Source organism: Takifugu rubripes, chromosome 22 (genome assembly GCF_901000725.2).
Source record: "Takifugu rubripes chromosome 22, fTakRub1.2, whole genome shotgun sequence".
NCBI lineage: Eukaryota > Metazoa > Chordata > Actinopteri > Tetraodontiformes > Tetraodontidae > Takifugu > Takifugu rubripes.
Window position 1 is genome coordinate 5,587,953 of NC_042306.1, and position 19,794 is coordinate 5,607,746.

The window sequence follows — 19,794 nt, forward strand, 5'->3', positions numbered from 1 at the left end:
CAGGATCTCCTCCTTTACCCGGAGAAGGCACTCCACCTTTTTCCGGTCGAGAACCATGGCCTCGGATTTGGAGGTGCTGATTCTCATCCCAGCCGCTTCACATGCGGCGGCGAACCGATCCAGTGATAGTTGGAGGTCACGGGCCGATGAAGCCAACAGGACCACATCATCCGCAAAAAGCAGAGACGCGATCCTGAGGTCACCAAACCGGATCCCCTCAACACCATGACTGCACCTAGAAATTCTGTCCATAAAAATTATGAACAGAATCGGTGACAAAGGGCAGCCCTGGCGGAGGCCAACCCTCACCGGAAACGAGTTCGACTTACTGCCAACAATTCGGACCAAACTCTGGCACCGATCGTACAGGGAGCGGACAGCCCGTATCAGCGGGCCCGACACCCCATACTCTCGGAGGACCCCCCACAGGACCCCCCGAGGGACAAGGTCGAATGCCTTCTCCAAGTCCACAAAACATATGTGGACTGGTTGGGCAAACTCCCATGCACCCTCGAAGACCCTGCGGAGGGTGTAGAGCTGGTCCACTGTTCCACGCCCAGGACGAAAACCACATTGCTCCTCCTGAATCCGAGGTTCGACTATCCGGCGGACCCTCCTCTCCAGTACCCCTGAATAGACCTTACCAGGGAGGCTGAGGAGTGTGATCCCCCTATAGTTGGAACACACCCTCCGGTCCCCCTTCTTAAAAAGAGGGACTACCACCCCGGTCTGCCAATCCAGCGGCACTGCCCCCGATGTCCACGCGATGTTGCAGAGTCGAGTCAACCACGACAGCCCTACAACATCCAGAGCCTTAAGGGACTCTGGGCGGATCTCATCCACCCCCGGGGCCTTGCCACCGAGGAGTTTTTTAACTACCTCGGCAACTTCAGCCCCGGAGATACGAGAGCCCATCTCCAGGTCCCCAGGCCCTACTTCCTCACTGGAAGGCGTGTTGGTGGGATTGAGGAGGTCCTCGAAGTATTCCTTCCACCGATCCACAACATCCCGAGTTGAGGTCAGCAGCACACCATCACCACTATACACAGCGTGGACAGTGCACTGCTTCCCCCTCCTCCGACGCCGGATGGTGGTCCAGAACCTTTTCGAGGCCGTCCGAAAGTCGTTCTACATTGCCTAACCGAACTCTTCCCATGCCCAAGTCTTTGCCTCGGCAACCGCCGTAGCTGCACTCCGCTTGGCACGCCGGTACCCATCTGCTGCATCAGGAGTCCCACAGGCCAGTAAGGCCCGATACGACTCCTTCTTCAGCTTGACGGCATCCCTCACCGCTGGTGTCCACCAGCGGGTTCGGGCATTGCCGCCACGACAGGCACCAACCACCTTGCGGCCACAGCACCGGTCAGCTGCCTCAACAATGGAGGCACGGAACACGGTCCACTCGGACTCAATGTCCCCCGCCTCCCCCGGGACATGGTCAAAGCTCTCCCGGAGGCGTGAGTTGAAGCTCCTTCTGACAGGGGACTCTGCCAGGCGTTCCCAGCAGACCCTCACAACACGTTTGGGCCTGCCAGGTCTGTCCGGCATCCTTCCCCACCATCGGAGCCAACTCACCACCAGGTGGTGATCAGTTGACAGCTCCGCCCCTCTCTTCACCCGAGTGTCCAGAACATGCGGCCGCAAATCCGATGACACAACCACAAAGTCGATCATCGATCTGCGGCCTAAGGTGTCCTGGTGCCAAGTGCACATGTGGACGCCTTTATGTCTGAACAAGGTGTTCGTTATGGACAATCTGAGACGAGCACAGAAGTCCAATAACAAAACACCACTCGGGTTCAGATCAGGGGGGCCGTTCTTCCCAATCACACCTCTCCAGGTCACACTGTCATTGCCAACGTGAGCATTGAAGTCACCCAGGAGGACGAGGGAGCCCCCAGAAGGGGCACTCTCCAGCACTCCCTCTAAGGACTCCAAAAAGGGTGGATACGCTGAACTGCTGTTTGGACCATAGGCACAAACAACAGTCAGGATCCGTCCCCCCACCCGAAGGCAAAGGGAGGCTACCCTCTCATCCACCGGGGTAAACTCCAATACACAGGCACTGAGCTGGGGAGCAACCAGAATTGCCACCCCTGCTCGTCGCCTCTCACCATCGGCAACTCCAGAGTGGTAGAGAGTCCAACCCCTCTCAAGAAGACTGGTTCCAGAGCCCTTGCCGTGCGTCGAGGTGAGGCCAACTATATCTAGTCGGAACTTCTCAACCTCGCGCACCAACTCAGGCTCCTTTCCCACCAGAGAGGTGACATTCCATGTCCCTAGAGCCAGTTTGTGCAGCCGGGAATCAGACCGCCAAGGTCCCTGCCTCCGGCTGCTACCCAAAACACAATGCACCCGACCCCCTTGGCCCCTCCTGCAGGTGGTGAGCCCACGGGAAGGGGGTCCCATGTTGCCTCTTCGGGCTGCGCCCGGCCGGACTCCATGGGCAGAGGTCCGGCCACCAGGCGCTCGCCAACGTGCCCCACCCCCAGGCCTGGCTCCAGGAGGGGGCCCCGGTGACCCGCATCCGGGCAAGGGAAACTTGGCACCAAAGTTGTTCAGCATCATTAGGGGGTCCTGGGCTACGCTTTGTCTGGTCCCTCACCTAGGACCTGTTTGCCATGGGTGGCCCTACCAGGGGCATATAGCCCCAGACAACGGAGCTCCTAGGATCATTGGGACACGCAAACCCCTCCACCACGATAAGGTGGCAGCCCAGGGATCCCAATCAATCTTTATTTATATAGCATCTTATACAATCAAAATTGTTTCAAGGTGCTTTCCAGAAAAAATAAGGAGGGGGAGGGGCAGGATGACGTACACGGCAGATAGATCGTCACAGCATCCTTGGCATCAACTGTAAACACCTCAAATAAATAAATAACATTTTCACAATTGCAGCTAAAAAGCAGCTTTCAGATATTAAAGCTTGTTAGAGTTACTGTAAAAAAAACAATGTTGTGGCCAAAAAATTTTGTCCTACCCTTAAAAACGTGCAACTAGAAAAGTTGCGCTCGGATAGTGCAGCCCTCCACCTAGCAACTAAGATGTAAGGTGTGTAAGATGACGTAAAGCTTAGAAAGCAGCGTGCTCTCCAACACCACCCACTCTGTGAAAAGCTGGCCCATCACAGGAGCACATTCAGCAGGAGACTGATTCCCCCAAGTTATCAACACTTTCCTCAGTGTAATACTTCAATACTGTTAGTAGCTACCTGTTGGTTGTTCATAGGCCATATGTGCAATAATTTCAACGGTTGATACCGTTTAAAACTCTGCGACTCTATGACATTGGCTCATAGACATCATAGTCTGAGATGCAGGACTGTGAGGCTCAGAAGACAGGATGAAAATCGTGTGGTGACAATAAAGACAACCTTAACCTCACCTTAACTCGGCCCAGCTTTATTAACTTCTGCAAAGAAAGAATGCAAATTTCCAGAGAGGCACCTCACACTGAAAAGCCAGACATCCCATCAAAGCATGACATATCTGTACAATTAGTAAATAAAATGAAAGAAATACAACGCATTTTGAACATACTGTCAAAAGGTACATAGATTCAGCTGAGTACTCTTAATTTACCAGATGATTAGAACGAACAGAGGGTTTATCTTTGTCCAGTGCCTAGCTGGAACACGTACAATGGTGGTCCCAGCAAATGGATTTTAATAGTAATTATTTTACTCCACATGTGCGATGACAAGTATAATTGTTTAGTTTTACAGCACATATCTGCCAACCATGACATTCTGTATATGCTTGTTTTTCTCCAAATGCAACCTTCACTGAATATCAGGGTTATTTCTTCTAAGAAATTGAGCTAAGGGCGAACATCACTCCTTATCCTCTCCTGTTACAATTATAGTTACAGCACCTCTCAGAGCTCATGGTCACAACCCATGTTACATTATATAAGCATCCAGAGAAACTTTGTAGGTGGGGATGGCTCCTGCAGACTCGTGTTCTGTAGAACTTGTTTCGGCTGCAGCTCTTTTATCTTGTTTTACTTCATCTTTATAATGCAGTGGTAACTTTCGCCACTTTAAGTCAGCATAAATCATTGTTTTTCTCTGAATTAATTCAAAACATAATTCGGTCAGTGTAAAATCAAATGCAATAATTATTATAATAAGAGTTAACCTTACTTGTGTAATGGCCCCTTTTTACCATAATTAAAAGTATATTAAAATGTTAAATGTCTTATTGAGTAGGGAGAGTTAAATATCCACCAACTTAAAGAAATAGTGTGTAAGAGCAGGTGCTATAAAATAAAAGTCACTGGAAAACAGACAGAATGACCATTGCTAGATTAATATAGGGTGATGATTGGGGTAGAATACTACTGGAAACTATTTTAACCACATTATAGATTACGATGAAGATTGTATCTGACAGGAGGATCGCATTTGCTTTTGCAGTAAAAAACTGTTTTGAAACGCTCAGAATTCAATGAGGGATCAATGTGATGTAAAAGTGCTATAGAATCAAGTATGGCCTCACTGTTACGACTATAAATTAGAAGAAATGCCCTGCCATCTGTAATATAAAGTAGTATGACTACAGTTTAGGAATTTTTTCATTAATTTTGAGGTTCCACGATGTAACAAATGTTTGGGGAATACTCTGGATAATCTGGGGTAGTTATTTTGTAGAGAGGATAGAGCAAGAACAATATATTACCATATTTCTTTGCCAATATCTGGATCTGTTGGACTATTCTAGCACAAGCCTGTAAGGTTAGAATTCAGTAAATACCATCACTAAGAGTCTTCTGCTTCATCTTCCAGTATTTAATGCTTATCCGCCTGTCCTCAACAAACCCATTCCCTAATCTGGATTATCCTTAAATTTGTCCTGTTTTGCTTATTGAAGGGACAAGGCTAGATAAAGAATTAAATACAAGATTTGGTGTTGAGATATAGGAGTGTCTGGAGAAAATCCAAGTTTACGTTCAAACAATAAATGTAATCTTTCATTATGTTCAAGCCAATATTAAGCAATTCTCACCAAAACAAATGTGTTGGTTTAAGCAGACACTACCTTGACACCCAAGATGCCTGGTGATGTCAGGTTCATTTGTTAAAATCACAAATTATTTAACCAAAATCATCTCCTTTCCCCAGTGTTAATGGGTGCTTTCCACTTTTTACATGTAGAGTGACCTTGGGTGTTCAGAGAGGCACTGAAGAAAAAAAATGCAATTGTGCATTGGATGTTGCTAACAGGCTTGTAGCTAGCTGACACAAGAGGATGGAGATATTGTAGCGGCTAGAGGAGATAACGTCTAAGCCAAAGGTGTTTAACATCCTTCAGAGGAAGAAATCTGATCCATATCAACAGAGAGCAAAATGTCAGCAACCATAGCTTAACAGAAGTAGAAACAAATGCAATGACTTATTTTTACGTATAGGGTCATTTTGAAAGGAAAATTCTAAACTATTTTAATACATGGCCGTTTCTGAATCCAAATTAACTATAACAATAACATCAAATTAGCCTGAATTTTACGAGTAAGCACTCCCAAGGAGCGCTCAAAACTATATGAAAATCTGCTTTTTAACTTCCAAATAAAACCTAATGCCTAAACTGGTTTATTACAAGGGGAAAACACATTTTAATCCTTACCGATTGTGAAAGGACAAAAAAAATCTTTCTTTAACATTGTATTGCAATTTATTCCTTTATAAACTGAATATTATAAAAATGGCATACAATTATAAACACACAAAATAAACATTGAGGAAAAACACACATTTTGTAGCTGAATTTTTGTCCCTCTATAGAGCCGTCAGTACGAGAACACCAACTATTTCTGCCATCTCCTAAAGACCAATAATACCATAGTAAAAGCACAAACCTACAGCTACAGCTCTGATACAATAATACTAAACTAAAAGAAACAAAGATCAAGGGACAATCGGAACAAGATTGTGTGTGAGTGCATCATGCACAGGTGTGTGAATGTTACAAAAGAGTCCGAGTTCATACTGGAGTATGCAGTATATATGCTCCTTCTCCCACGTCTACACGTCTTCACCATTAAGGCTGTCCACATCATCGTCCACATGTTCCCCTTCCTCCTTTTCCTCCTCCTTTATGTCCGGACTCCGTACCTGAAGATCGAAAATGAACAACAGAGGTTCTATTTTTTTGTTTCTGCATCAGGAACGTTTTTCCACAACTAAATTGACAATTTCTGTTGAAATCTTAAGGGCAATTTTAAGACTGTCAAACATCAAACATCGCTCCTGGGCCAATTGTAATATTAACTCAATAGCATCATCATCCTTATTGTAGGATTGCAGTAAGCAGCCTTAGTAATTGACTGAATATTTTAATTTTACTTACCTGATTTAGATGTTTTCAATGATGTCAAACAAGATCACAAACTCATTTTGAAAAGTAACCATTGCAATTATTCTGTAACACTGCGAAGTCAATCAAAAATCTTAATAAAAATAAAAATTCTTCTATGCAAAGGAAATCATATAAACAGAAGCCCAAGGCCCATATTCACAAAGAAACCCAATAGTAATTATGCAGCTCTCAGTAACATCAGTCTAAAAAGTCTTAGAATTCCTTGACTCTTCCTTTGTAAGATAAGTTACTCACAATGGGCCAGATTCACGAAACGTTCTTACGAACAAATTTGTTCTTAAGTCCCATTTACGAACATTTTACGAAGATTGTGGCATTCACCAATTTCTTCTTATCCTGGATTTATGCGTAGGTAAGAACAAATCCTACGAACACTCAGGAGTACTCTTACGCACATTTCAGCGCCGACATGTTGGCATGGTTGTGTTTTCTTCTCTTGTGCAGTTCAATAAAATTCAATATTACAATGATAATTCTGTCATATTTATTTATTTCCTATTTTTGGTGATTTACGGAGAATTTTAAAATTACGTAAATGTGCCAATGACTTAACATTAATCAACCAAATTGGAAACCATGCCAAAACTGTCTTTTTATTTGATTTTATCTTGATTTATTTTATTAGGGCATCGAGGATATGCTCTGGTTGTTGACACCACTGACCAACCCTCAGACTCCACAGGAAATTTTATTCAATCAGATGCATGCGCGCAGTCGCTCCACCATTGAACGCACCATCGGCATGTTAAAGGGGCGCTGGATGTGTTTGGACACAGAGCCACAACCCCGTGAGGATGTGTGTCCTGACGCAATGATGGGGCCAGACTGCAGGCACGCGGTTCACGTTCGAGCGCGATTAATTGCCCGTTTGTGAATAAAATGCATTATTGTCACAATCCGAGCACAGCTTTTACACGTTTATTTTTTTTACATTCTCATTGATTTCTTTAAGCGTGTTGGCTATAGTCATCAGGGTTGAGGCAATTTTATCAAGCGTGTTAGCCATCCTTTCTTGATTGTTCAACACGGCGTCAGAAATCAGGCGTGGAGAGGCAAGCTTTGGGCATTTTGCTGCTTTTTGCTGTCTACAGGGTCCTGCTGCAGTTCCTTTTTATGGGCATTAGTGGGCGGTGACTTATGCTAATCGTATGTTAATTAGACTCACCTGGCACACGCTTTCAACGTACGAACAGATGGCATTCATCAATCTAAGAACACAGCTGCGAACAATTCTGGGGCTTACGAACGCGTTGATGAATCCGACGTAGGGTTTTCTTAAAAAACTTCTTAAGAACAACTTAAGAAAGAATCTAAGAAGATTCTTAAGAACATATTGGTGAATCTGGCCCAATGTCTTTTTGGCCTTAAGAAAGCTCCTAAAGGGAAAACTGTAAACAGGAGGGGGGAGGAGGACTATTAAGAGGCCTTAGAGTGTCTTAAACACAGATGGCAAAAGGACAGAGAGGAAAGAGAGATGTTCTCTGTATGTTGAACAACAGTGATTGAACAAGATGCCATTGGCTTGATTTTGCAGGGGTGTTTGTGGTGTCTTTCTGGTGTCTGGTGTTTTTTTTTTTCTTTTTTGGGTTAAACGGGTAGGTATATTAAAGCTTCAGCCTACACCCTTTGGAATAGCTCCGGGAGTGTGTGCACTGTTAACATCAAATAAATAAGTATTTAAACTACCAGCATGGCGAGTAGACAGAATAAGGAAATCAATAATAATAATCTACATGTGAATGAGGTACATTCAAACATTTCGAGGCTGTATAAAAAGTGATTTTGGCAATTTTCATCATTACAGCAAACATATTTCTCAATTTCTTAAGTTTTGTGATGGGTTGATTTTACTGTCCATTCATTACCGGGAGCGAGTTTTATCTTTTCCTTTAGTCAGAACAAATCACATCTTTTAGAAGACTGCATCGTACCTAAACACAGGGTCAACCACATCTCCTCACTAAGATAAAAGTTCCTTGTTGAGCTGCTCTCTGAATCTTCCTCACTTACTCTGAAGCCAAGATTCCCTGCTAGGAATATTGAGAATGTTAGAAACTCTGCAAGACTAATAATCTATCCATGATTTCTACTCCTGAATGCCTGTAAATTATAAAGCAGCCCTTTTGATTTCACCTCTTCCTCTTCCAGCAGATCTCCATCCTCATCTTCCTCATCGTCATCATCCTCCTCATCTGAGTCATTGACTATCTGGCTCTCCCGGTCTCTCTTCATCCCGTCGTCCTTCTTCATGCTGATATGTGAAGGTGATGTTACCTCGCCTGGTTCAGCTTTGATGCTCTTAGCTTCTGTCAAATCGGGAAATTGTGGTCAGAAGTTTACGTGTTCAAAAGGTTACACACTCTTGCAAATCCATTCCCCTACCCAATTTCTTGCTGTGGTCTTTCTCCATGCGTTCGAGACTGTCCAGCAGGTCATCTACTTTGCTTTTGATTTGGCTCAGCTCCCTCTTAATGGTCAGCAGCTCATCGACTTTCACTGCAGATAAATTGCCTCAACAATGATCATACAGGACAAAGCGATTAACCTTCAACACAACAGTCCACTAGACTGGAATAGGCCAACACGACGTGCGTTTCATTTAATATAAAGAATTTTATTGGATTCTTGAGAATGAAGTTCCATTTAAAAAGTGCAGTGTGATTAAAAATGACGTACGCTGATTCGCAGCGTTTGGCTTTAAACAAGGAAAACATGGTCTTGTTAGCACCTGTTGAGACACCTACTTGTTCTGGAAGCCCTCTGACTGCTCTTTGAAGAAGAGGACAGGCTGCTTTTTGTTCGTCGACTGCTTCCGGTGCTCAGGCTAACTCTGGGCCGCTTAGATGGAATCACCGCCCGTGACAAGGGAGGAGGAGGAGGAGCAGGAACACGGGATGGGTATGAGTACATTCTAGTATCCAACACAAAATGGTACGCGTTTAACATTGTCATAAAGACATTAGAGAGAGAAAGATTTCAAGGTTACACTCTCAATGCTAGGAAGACAATAACAAGACTATTCTGAGAAAGTAGTAAAAAAAAAAAACACTTCAGTCATTTTCCTTCCTTTCAGACACTATTTTACTTACCTGTCATAATAATCTCGCTGAAAGTCATAGTCAAGCTCAAAGGAGGAACTGCTGCTGAATAAGAAAAAAAGATTCCATAAGTTTTATTTATGCAACAGTTTATTCCCTAAGTTGTAAAGGTCACCTGTTTTCTTGTAAGACGTTTGAAGAACTTGTTCACTGACCTGTACATGTCTCCTGCGGAGCGTTTGGTGGTTTTTGACCTGTGAGGTTTGGGTTCACCAGCAAGGTTTATGTCTGGGAGGGGGGGATTAATCATTTTAGTTTGAGTTTGAAAAAAGCAGCTATGCTACATTTCAGTGAAAATAACAACACCTATCAGTTCATTAGCCAGACCGTATATAAAGAGGGACAACAGTAGACCACTCTGCACTCTGGAGGTGGCAATGAGTGAATTAGGTCCGTCTTTCAAAATGGACAATGTGCAGCTTAAAATGCAACAGTTGGTTTCCTACATCAAAGATGGTTCTTTTCAGACTCAGTTAATTGTTTCTCTCTTAATTCATTATCTAATGAGCCATTCAAGACCAGGTGAATTCTACCTCCCAGCTAAAGCAGGAGGCCAAAACAAGGCTAATATATATAGCATTTATAATAAATGTGGATTTTGGATGCCGATTTGTTCTTGTCCATGACCAGAATGCCTAAATTATTGATTATAAAGTCTTCAGGGTAAAACATAACACTTTAACTGAATATTTTATAATCTTGCCTCTTGCCTCTTCAACCTTACCAAGAACTTGGCCCACGATCATCCTGCCATCCTCCCCGGAAACAGCAGCCCGCGCATTCCTTTCACTGGCATACTGAACAAATGCGTAGCCCTTGTGGACGGAGCATCCTACGATTTTGCCGTATTTGGAAAAGATGGCCTCAACGTCTCCCTTGGTGACCAGCAAGGTATTGAGGTTGCCAATGAAGACACGGGAGTTGAGGGAACGGGGGTCAGTCTTATTGGTCACGTTGCTGCTTGCCATCAGGCTTGGTGTGGTGGCTGAAAAGCTGGAAACAAAGACAAATAAACAGGTTGCTGATTTATGATCAAAATCAGGATTCTCCTTCATTTTGAACCACTCCTGATGGAAATGGGCCAAATAATATTTACCAAATTAATAGTAATATAAAATCTGGAAAATATTACAAAAAAGTTGCCCATGTCAACAAATAATATTAAATTGCCCCTCAAGAGCACTGGTGATCAAACACACTGTGCCTTAAAAAGTAAAGAAATAGCAAATATTTGTTATATGGTTTGAAAAGCATCAACTTCCTGTTTTAAAGGATCAAGTGTGGAACAATGATACTCAATCTAAACATATTTCCTCTTCCTTTTACTGGCCCTTTTCACAGGTAACCAGTGCAAGCGTCGGAAGGCTTATAACAAACACCAAGCAACCTGCTTACAGCGCAACACTGGCTGCAAACACACCAACGCATTCCTGCCAAGTCATAAAATGAAACCGCAACACACAATAAAAGCTGTGTAATGGTGCTTTTTGTCGAGTATCTTTTGGCATCAGCTGACATGACCCTCGTGCATTCCAGCTGAATCCCCACACCCACCACTAACTTCCACAGGATGCTTACAATTCGTACCGAGAAACCAAACACTAAAAATAAAACGGCAATAACATCAGAGGGATACAGTATATGCAAAACCTTTCCAAATCAAAGTATTCATTTTCAAAGCATTTCAAGTGTGTCACCTCTTCCACTTAGCAATAATCTTCCTACCACTTACAGCTCAATTCATTTTTCAGCAGCTCAGCCATGTAAAACAAACACTCAACTAATTTAAGCATTTCTTAAAATGTTCTAGGCAGTGAACACCATGATAATCGATGATCAAACTTCTATATTAACAGGTCTATAAGTCAGGTCAGGATCTATATAATAGCAATCACATGTTAAGACCAAACCTGTTGAGTTACATCCCAACACAGAGGAGGACTTGTGTAGCTGTTATATGAAAAGGAGGAATGGGGGAGGGCTAGGAAATTTCAAGCTATTTTTTCTAGCCCCGGTGCAGCAAACATGAAAACATAGCATTCTGCCATCACGTGACGGCGGGGGATTTGACATTCATGACTCACTCCATAGCGTCTGTGTGATGGGCTGTCGTCTGTCTGATGTTTGACGCTTTGGGCTGGAATCAGTTTGGGCTGGGGTCAACCTTCACCTTCACCCCTCACGAATTATACTGAGGTGACAGAAAACACACCTCAGTCATTCTGATCAGGGTTAGCTGTACTACGTCTTACCTGATTGTTGTGTGTACAGGCATTAGTAGTAAAGCAAAACTGTTTCTTGAAAGAAAAATCACTTTATATCACAGTATTTTGGGGTCTACAGCTTGAGTTGATGTGCACTGCTGTTAAAATGCACGGACAAGAAACTGCAAGCTTGTCTAATTTAGGTAATCTGAAGAGCGACTAAAGACAGACTAATCTAACTAAAATCTATCAATAAGGAGGTGGAAAATACCTGCCTGCCTGGTGATAAATATGGTCAAAGTTAAACAATCTTTTTTTAAGGAATGGCTCGGATACCAAGGTAGGAAGCAGTTTTAGTTGAAGATAAACATTTATCAAGATTTATACAGTACAACTACAGGTTGTTTTTTTTAATAAGGCTTGAGATTATTTTTTATTAAGAACAATAGACACATGACAGATATATTTGTGTGTTTACAAAATCTTTTTCTTTACATTTGCCTAACTATAAGTGAGGGAAGTCAGCATTTTCTCCACAGTCAGAAGGTGGAGCACAAGTACTACTTGACTTATTAAGAAGAAATTTAAGTTTTTATTAATTACAAAAGTATTTTTGTTCATTATCTATAGAAATGTATTTTTTCTACTCAGAGTAATCTCTAGTATCCATATGTGGTTTAAAGTTTTCATTTTGGAAATTCTCCTTCCATTGTTTAACACTTAACTAGCTTGCTCACTTAAAGTTACTGCAGCTTTGAAAGTCAATGTAGAGGTTTGAGTACTAAAAGTGCATGGGAAAAAATGAATTGCTTTTTCTCACTGACAATATGATTTATTCTGGATAGAAAAGGTGCATATCTTCTCATCCTAATAGATATTAATGTCTATTCACAGAAATAGAGAAATGCATCGGCCAACCAAATAATATTCCCAACTTGATGGGCAATAACAAATATTTTAGTCTTTATAGATATGGCTATGTGGTAATATATAGATCTAGAGCACAACAGCAGACTCTGTCGCATCAGCCAGGAAAAAGAAACTTTGTTTAAAATGTGGAAAATGCCAACACCATCCACATCACACAAGCCTGAACCACTCAGAGCATCACATAATCACCTGTTCACTCTACAAAGAGTGCTTTTGATGGAGTGCCATGGAAACTGCTGCACCTGCTAGATACTAATACTTAAAAAAGCTCTTTGCACATCACCTCCTACTGTTGGAATAAATAAATCCAACATTGCAGTTGTTTCATATTTAAACCATGCAAACTGTACAAGATAAGAGGAGCTTTGTTAGCAAAGAACTTAATTATTACAAAGCATTAAGAGGATATATCTAGTGTAGTAAAGGAAAATAACTGGGATATCCCTTTGGAGTATATGTAGTATTTTTTTATTTCATTTTTCTAATGTATACAGTTGAAATCTGAATTCAATTACTCAACCTTATTATTCTAGGGAAAGCAATGACTAAATGTGGATTTGAGGGTGTATCTGCAGGCCTTGGGAGTGGGGCAAATGTGAAGGAAGGAGTGGTATTTGATACACATGAATAGCCATTTTATGCTTTAAAAATAATGAGCGTTTAATTAACTGAGTGTACTTTCATTTAACAAAATCAAGAACCCCTTGCAGTCCAAAGTCCCCCAAGTCAGAAAAATAAATCTTGTACGTAGAAAGGAAAAAAAAAATCTACTCCACAAAAAAAGGACAAAAACAAAAAAGACTGCGCAGCATAAACCAGAAAAATAAGATGTCTGGTTTATTTGAAAAGTGCCAACACAATCCACTACACAGCGCCGCCACCAGGCGTCAGTGGGAGTCACAGGCCCCGTGTAAGCCCGCGGCTAACATAGCTAAAATAAGCCCATCACCAACTCAACAACACAAAAATGCAATTGAACCAGTCCTTCTTCGTGCAGAAAACAAGATCAGAGTTTCATGAATTATCTGGAGACGACAGTATATGTTTAGTACTGAGTCGTGATGGAAGTCCAACTAGAAAAGCAACAACATACGCCGTTAGTGTCAACTTAGCTGGTGAGCTAACTGAGACGCATGCCAAGTCAATCCCGTGAAAGAAGTCTTTACAATAGATGACACAAAAACAAGCTACGAAGCGTAGGAAAAAGTGATGAATTTGTAGCTAAGATGATTCCAAAGCGTCGTAACTTTAAAAAAACACCAACAGCGTAATCTTTCTCACAGGGTGCTCGTCTCCAAGGTAGTAAAGCTAGCTACACAGCTAGCAGCACAATACGTTCTTTCCTTTTGCAAAATAGAAAAACCACGGTGGGGGGAAAAAAAATCCAAAAATAAAGGAAAAAGCAGGGGGAAAAATTGAAAAAATGTCTGGGAACAAAATACTCACCACGACCTGTACGAGTAAAATAGCTTGCTTTCGGTAAAATCTGTTACTTAGGTCGTCCGTTCGGAGCACAAGTGATTCGCTCCCTTCTGCGGTAAGCTAGCTTTCTTTTAGCCACCAAGCTAAACGAGCTATCCTATCGAGATGGTGCAGCGCTCGGTGAGGGCGTTGGTTTTGTAACACAGCGCAGCGCAGAGGACCAGGGTCAGGGGCGGTTAGCCCCGTGTCATCTGCACTCTGATATCCTATGTATATTCTGTATTTGGAACTAAAACATTTCACCCAGTTGTTGGTGCAATTTGTCTTTAATGGTGTTTTTTCATTCAGGGTTGGACTTTGACAAGAATATGTTATAAATTATAACTATTAGAGGGAAACTCAAGCCATCCCAACAGCGGTTATTATCACCAGATGTGTTGACTGCAGGTACATATGGGCCTTGATGGGGCACTTAAACTCCTTTACTCTTGTATATATTTCTTTGATGTCTTCTTAATTTGAACCACATCTCTTTTAGATCCTATCCCAAAACACTTGAAGGATTGGCAGTTCTGTTCTTGGCCAAATCAATTGTTCCTTATCAAAAGGTCATATGCCCCTGTCTTACAAAGTGGCAGTAATTTAAAAATCATCACTGGGTCCTGATGTATTAGCAAATTAAATGTCTTTATCCGAAAAATTCTTGAGAAGGTGGTCGTAACGCAGGTACAGGACCACCTGCAGAGAAACAGGTTTTAGAGCTCACCACAGCACAGAAACAGCACTAATTAAAGTTACTAATGATCTTATAGCTTCAGATCATGGACTGTTTAATACTTCCAGGTTGGACTATTGTAATTCTTTATTATTAGGGTGTCCAAACAACTCTTTAAGAAGCCTCCAGGTGATCCAAAATGCTGCAGCTGGAGTTCTGACAGGTATTGACAAAAGAGATCACATTACTCCTGTACTAGCATATCTTCATTGGCTGCCCATTAAATTTAGAATAATTTGTAAAATTCTTCTTCTGACCTATAAGGTCCTCAGGGGGGCCAAGCATTTAGCTACCAGGCCCCCCTGCTGTGGAACCAGCTCCCTGTCCAGGTGCGGGAGGCTGACTACATCTCTACTTTTAAGACTAGACTTAAAACCTTCCTCTTTGAAAAGTAAAGTAGTAGTACAGTAATCTTAGAGTCATTAGTCAAGTCACACTAATTATTATTATTAGTCTATTTAGAGGGTCAGGACTGTCTCTCTCCTCTCCTCTCCTCTCCTCTCCTCTCCTCTCCTCTCCTCTCCTCTCCTCTCCTCTCCTCTCCTCTCTTCACTAGGTACATGTTTATTATGTGTACATTTTAATGTTTTTGCCCTGCGCGGCCTCTCACACCAGCAGAATTTTCTATACAACCAGGCAGAAAACTGCTGTTACCAAGGCAACTAGAGTTATTTATCAATATGCAGTGGATACACAGGCATGTGCAATTTCATTAATGATGTACACACATTCCAATGTAGACCCGGTAAACAGACTCCCCCAGAAAACTGGAATACTGTTTTAATACACTGTTGCATTTGGAGGGACAGTGGTTGTTACACACACACCAACACACACACCTGATGAAGGCACAACACTCAGTGAAGTCACGGATGCACCTCAAAAACACTTCATCCCTAAAATGAATGTGCTGCACAACCATTGAGGCAGTGAGTTTAACATATGGATGAAACCATGAATCACTATGTTGCCACTCAGGGCAGCATAGTTTAGCTGCACCCTGTGGGTTTAAAACAATGGACAGTGAGCTGACATAACATCAGCTTATGTCTAATGCTAATCTCAGCGCTGCAAAAGTTACTGCTGGAGGAAGTCACTGCCGGACTCTAACCTTTGCTGGACATGTAGAAGAAATAAAAACATCCCCGTTGACAAGGGAAGAGAGAAGCACGATCAGCTCAATCAGGTGAACTTGTAGATCAATCAGGTGAACTTGTAGATCAAGATATCGTAAATAGGCAACAAATTCATTTAAGACTTAAGATTCACTTAAGATTCTTAAGATGTGGATCTTACAAGCACCTAGCCAGTAACAAATCTGACCAGCCACAAAAATGACATAAGAAAAGGGGGAAATATTGCCAAAATGATGTTGATGATGATCAGTTGGTGGCAGCAGCTTATAATAAAATTGCTTGTGGCTCAAGATAATGTTCAAGTCCTTGAATTAAGTGTGGACACTGATGCCATATATAAATCACTTAGTTTGAATTGAGTCAGGGTTGAATGAGTCAGGGCTTCTTCTGTAGAGGGCTGAGCTGCAATGCAGAAGGTTCTTGGTTCAAGCCCCAGTGTGGAAAAAAAGCATGGAAGGTGTTCTGGTAGCAGGGGGAGCTGTCAGTTTCTTGAGATACCTAACTTTTATCATCATAGTGGAATGTCCATGTTGTACTCTTGAATATGCCATATACTGTGAGGCCATGTTTCCATAGCTTTTGAGTTGTTGGCATCTATTAGAAGACCAACAATAGCATCATTATGAGATATCCTTACATCATTCAGATACAACCACCTCAGCAGATGTTGACCATTTCCTTTTTGAACAGGAATGCCATTGTGTGAATACCTTCCATAGCTGAATGTACTCTGTCTCATCCAGCTCATGGACTTCCAAGTCTGAAAAAGCTTTTCAAAAGCTGTGATAAAGGATCTATAGGTAGTTGAATCATAGTCTCTGGTTTATTAATGTTACCTGTAAGTTTTGGCCATCCAGTCCATATGTTGTAGTGATTTTTACCTCCAGATACAGGAATCAAGTAATACTATTATTGCTCTTTCTTGGTCTGAACTGCATCGGCCATGTGTGAGCAGACACAAGCTTTAAAGGTAAAGGTAAAGGTCTTAAGGCACCTCTGGAAGCTGATGAAAGTGGCATGGGAAAAAGGGATAATACCAAAGGCATGGAGAAGGGCAGGAGGGATCCTGATTCCCAAAGAGAAGAATTCTTCAACCATCGATCAATTTCGCCAGATCAATCTTCTGAATGTGGAAGGGAAGATATTCTTCAGTGTTGTGGCTCAGAGGCTTTCAACTTTTTTGCAGCAGAACAACTTTGTCGACACTTCTGTGCAGAAAGCAGGCATAAGTGGATTCTCAGGCTGTCTGGAACACACAAATATCATTTGGCATCAGATACAGATGGCGAAGAAGGATAAGAAAGACCTGCATGTGGATCTGGCCAATGCTTTCGGGTCTGTGCCTCATGAGGTGTTGTGGACAGCCTTCACTTTCTTCCAAGTCCCAGAGGGCATCACACGACTCGTCAAAGCCTACTTCCAGGACCTTCAGTTTTGTGTGACAGCACAAGCTAGCACGACTGCTTGGCAGCATCTCGAGGTTGGCATTATGGCGGGCTGCACCATTTCCCCACTAGCGTTTACCATGGCAATGGAGCTCATCATTCGAGCATCCCGTTGGGTGGTTGGAGGCGAACGGCTGAAGAATGGACTGCGTGTTCCTCCAATTAGGGCGTACATGGATGACATGACAACAATAACAACAACAAAGGCATGCACCAAACGCCTACTGGAGAAACTCCAGGAAAACATTCAATGGGCACGGATGGAGATTAAACCAAGCAAATCTGGCAGCATCTCTATTGTCAAAGGACAGCTTGCTAATGAGAGGTTCCACATTAACAACGAGCCTGTACCAACAATTTTGGAGAAGCCTATTAAGAGTCTTGGCCGCTGGTACAGTGCAGAGCTCAAAGACTCAAAGCAGGTGGAGCAACTCAAGCAGGACACCATCAGTGGCCTCAGGCAGATCAACAGTACTGCTCTCCCTGGAAAACTGAAGCTGTGGTGCTTTCAGTTTGGGCTGCTACCTCGGCTCATGTGGCCAATTTCCATCTATGAGGTCACTTTATCTCATGCAAACCGGCTGGAGAGACTGGTGAATGCGCAGGTGAGGAAGTGGCTCGGACTGCCAAGATGTCTTAGCAGTATAGGCTTGTACGGCAGTGGAGTCCTCTCCCTCCCAATCTCAAGCCTGGTGGAGGAGTATAAATGTGCAAAAGCAAGACTGGAAATGACTCTTACTGAATCCCGGGATCCCTTTGTCAGAGGTGCTGCTCCAACCCTAGCAACGGGAAGGAAATGGAAGCCATCGGCAGCGGTCGCAGAGGCAAAAACCAGCCTGAGGCACCGGGATATAGTAGGGCATGTCCAGCATGGCAGGAACGGCCTTGGCATGGAAGCAACAACGCCTACATGGCAAAAAGCTACCCCAGCCGAACGGCGGCACATGGTAGTGGAGGAGGTGCGCCATCAGGAGGAAGCAGCTAGGTGCGCCAAAGCGGTCTCTCAAGCACAGCAAGGCCGCTGGATGAAGTGGGAGGGTGTTGAGAGGAGGAGAATTACATGGAGCGAGTTGTGGAGCATGGAGGCTAGCAGGCTTAGTTTCACCATTAGAGCCGTGTACGATGTCCTTCCCTCTCCAACCAACTTACATCTCTGGTATGGAGAAGAACCAGCCTGTCCACAGTGTGCAGCACCTGCAAGCCTCAAGCACATCTTGGTGGGTTGTAAGATCAGCCTGACCCAAGGAAGGTACACCTGGCGCCACAATCAAGTATTGAAGTGCTTGGCGGCTGAACTTGAGAAGAGGAGGGTAAAGATCAATTCCATGCCTCCAAATTCCCAACCTGTTTCCCCATGGAAAATGTCCTTCGTTCGGGAAGGGGAGAAACGAGGGAGTAAGCCAGCTCCTCCGGAGGCCGGCGCACTCACCGTTGCCCGAGACTGGGAAATGCGGGTGGACCTCAGCCAGAGGCTTATTTTTCCATCTGAAGTCGCAGTTACCAAATTGCGCCCAGACCTGGTCCTATGGTCCAAATCCTGTCGGCGCGTTTTCATCGTGGAGCTCACTGTCCCATGGGAGGAGGCAATCGGGGAGGCATACGAACGGAAGAGACTGCGTTATGCGAACCTAGCAGCTGAAGCAGAGGGGCGGGGCTGGAGTGTAAAAGTGTGGCCTGTGGAGGTAGGCTGCAGAGGCTTTGTTTCCAGAACCACCACAAAGTTCCTGAAGGAAATGGGCATCAGAGGGCAGGCCCAACGGAGGGCAGTAAAAGAGCTCGCTGCCACAGCAGAGCAAAGCAGTCACTGGCTGTGGTTGAAACGGAGGGACATATCGTGGGCGGCCAAGTGATCATGTGGTGCCATTGTGCAACACACACACCCAGTTTTGATCAGACTGTGGTGGGCCAACCTTGGTGGAGGGTGTCTTGTGTTAAATGGCTGAAACACCTAATGATGCCAAGGCACACAACTGATGATGTGTCGAGCTGGTGACACCACAGAATCATGAGTGCCAATCCAACTCCATCCAAGTCTTTTTCACTTGCCATGATTAGGTCGGGATTTTAACACCTAGTCCTATAGAGAAGTCTCTTTCTTGGTCTGAACTGCATCGGCCATGTGTGAGCAGACACAAGCTTTGATGGCGAACAGAAAGAAATCCTAAGAGCATACGTATCCCTCTTATGATGGATCAATGTCCATTTAAGAGAAACATATTAGTGAACCTGGGACTTTTGTATCAAGCTTACTAAACTTTTGTACAAATCAGTATTCACAGGGTATTCAGGGTGCTGGAGCTTATCCCAGCTGCCTCAGGACAAGAGGCAGGATCCAAAATGAAAAAGCCCCAGTTCATATCAGTGCTGACATACGAAGACAAACAACCATTTACCCTCAAGTTCA

General features: G+C 43.4%; 1 protein-coding gene across 3 annotated transcripts; it reads right to left on the bottom strand.

Annotated features, from left to right (window-relative positions):
• Positions 1-3,383: 3,383 nt before the first annotated feature.
• Positions 3,384-14,216, bottom strand: LOC101076785 (heterogeneous nuclear ribonucleoprotein C-like). 3 transcript variants are annotated; one of them, XM_029830825.1, is made up of 9 exons: positions 14,059-14,216; positions 11,563-11,669; positions 10,203-10,471; positions 9,634-9,706; positions 9,470-9,520; positions 9,125-9,291; positions 8,763-8,876; positions 8,514-8,686; positions 3,384-6,115 (listed from the first exon to the last, which is right to left on the bottom strand). In XM_029830825.1, exons 2-9 carry the CDS (start codon positions 11,565-11,567, stop codon positions 6,026-6,028), a joined length of 942 nt encoding a protein of 313 aa, XP_029686685.1. In that variant the 5' UTR covers positions 11,568-11,669; positions 14,059-14,216; the 3' UTR covers positions 3,384-6,025. The 3 variants fall into 3 exon arrangements, with proteins under 3 accessions (XP_029686685.1, XP_029686684.1, XP_029686683.1); XM_029830824.1 differs by having other exon boundaries at positions 8,514-8,683; positions 9,470-9,523; XM_029830823.1 differs by having other exon boundaries at positions 9,470-9,523.
• Between the last annotated feature and the right edge of the window lie 5,578 nt (positions 14,217-19,794).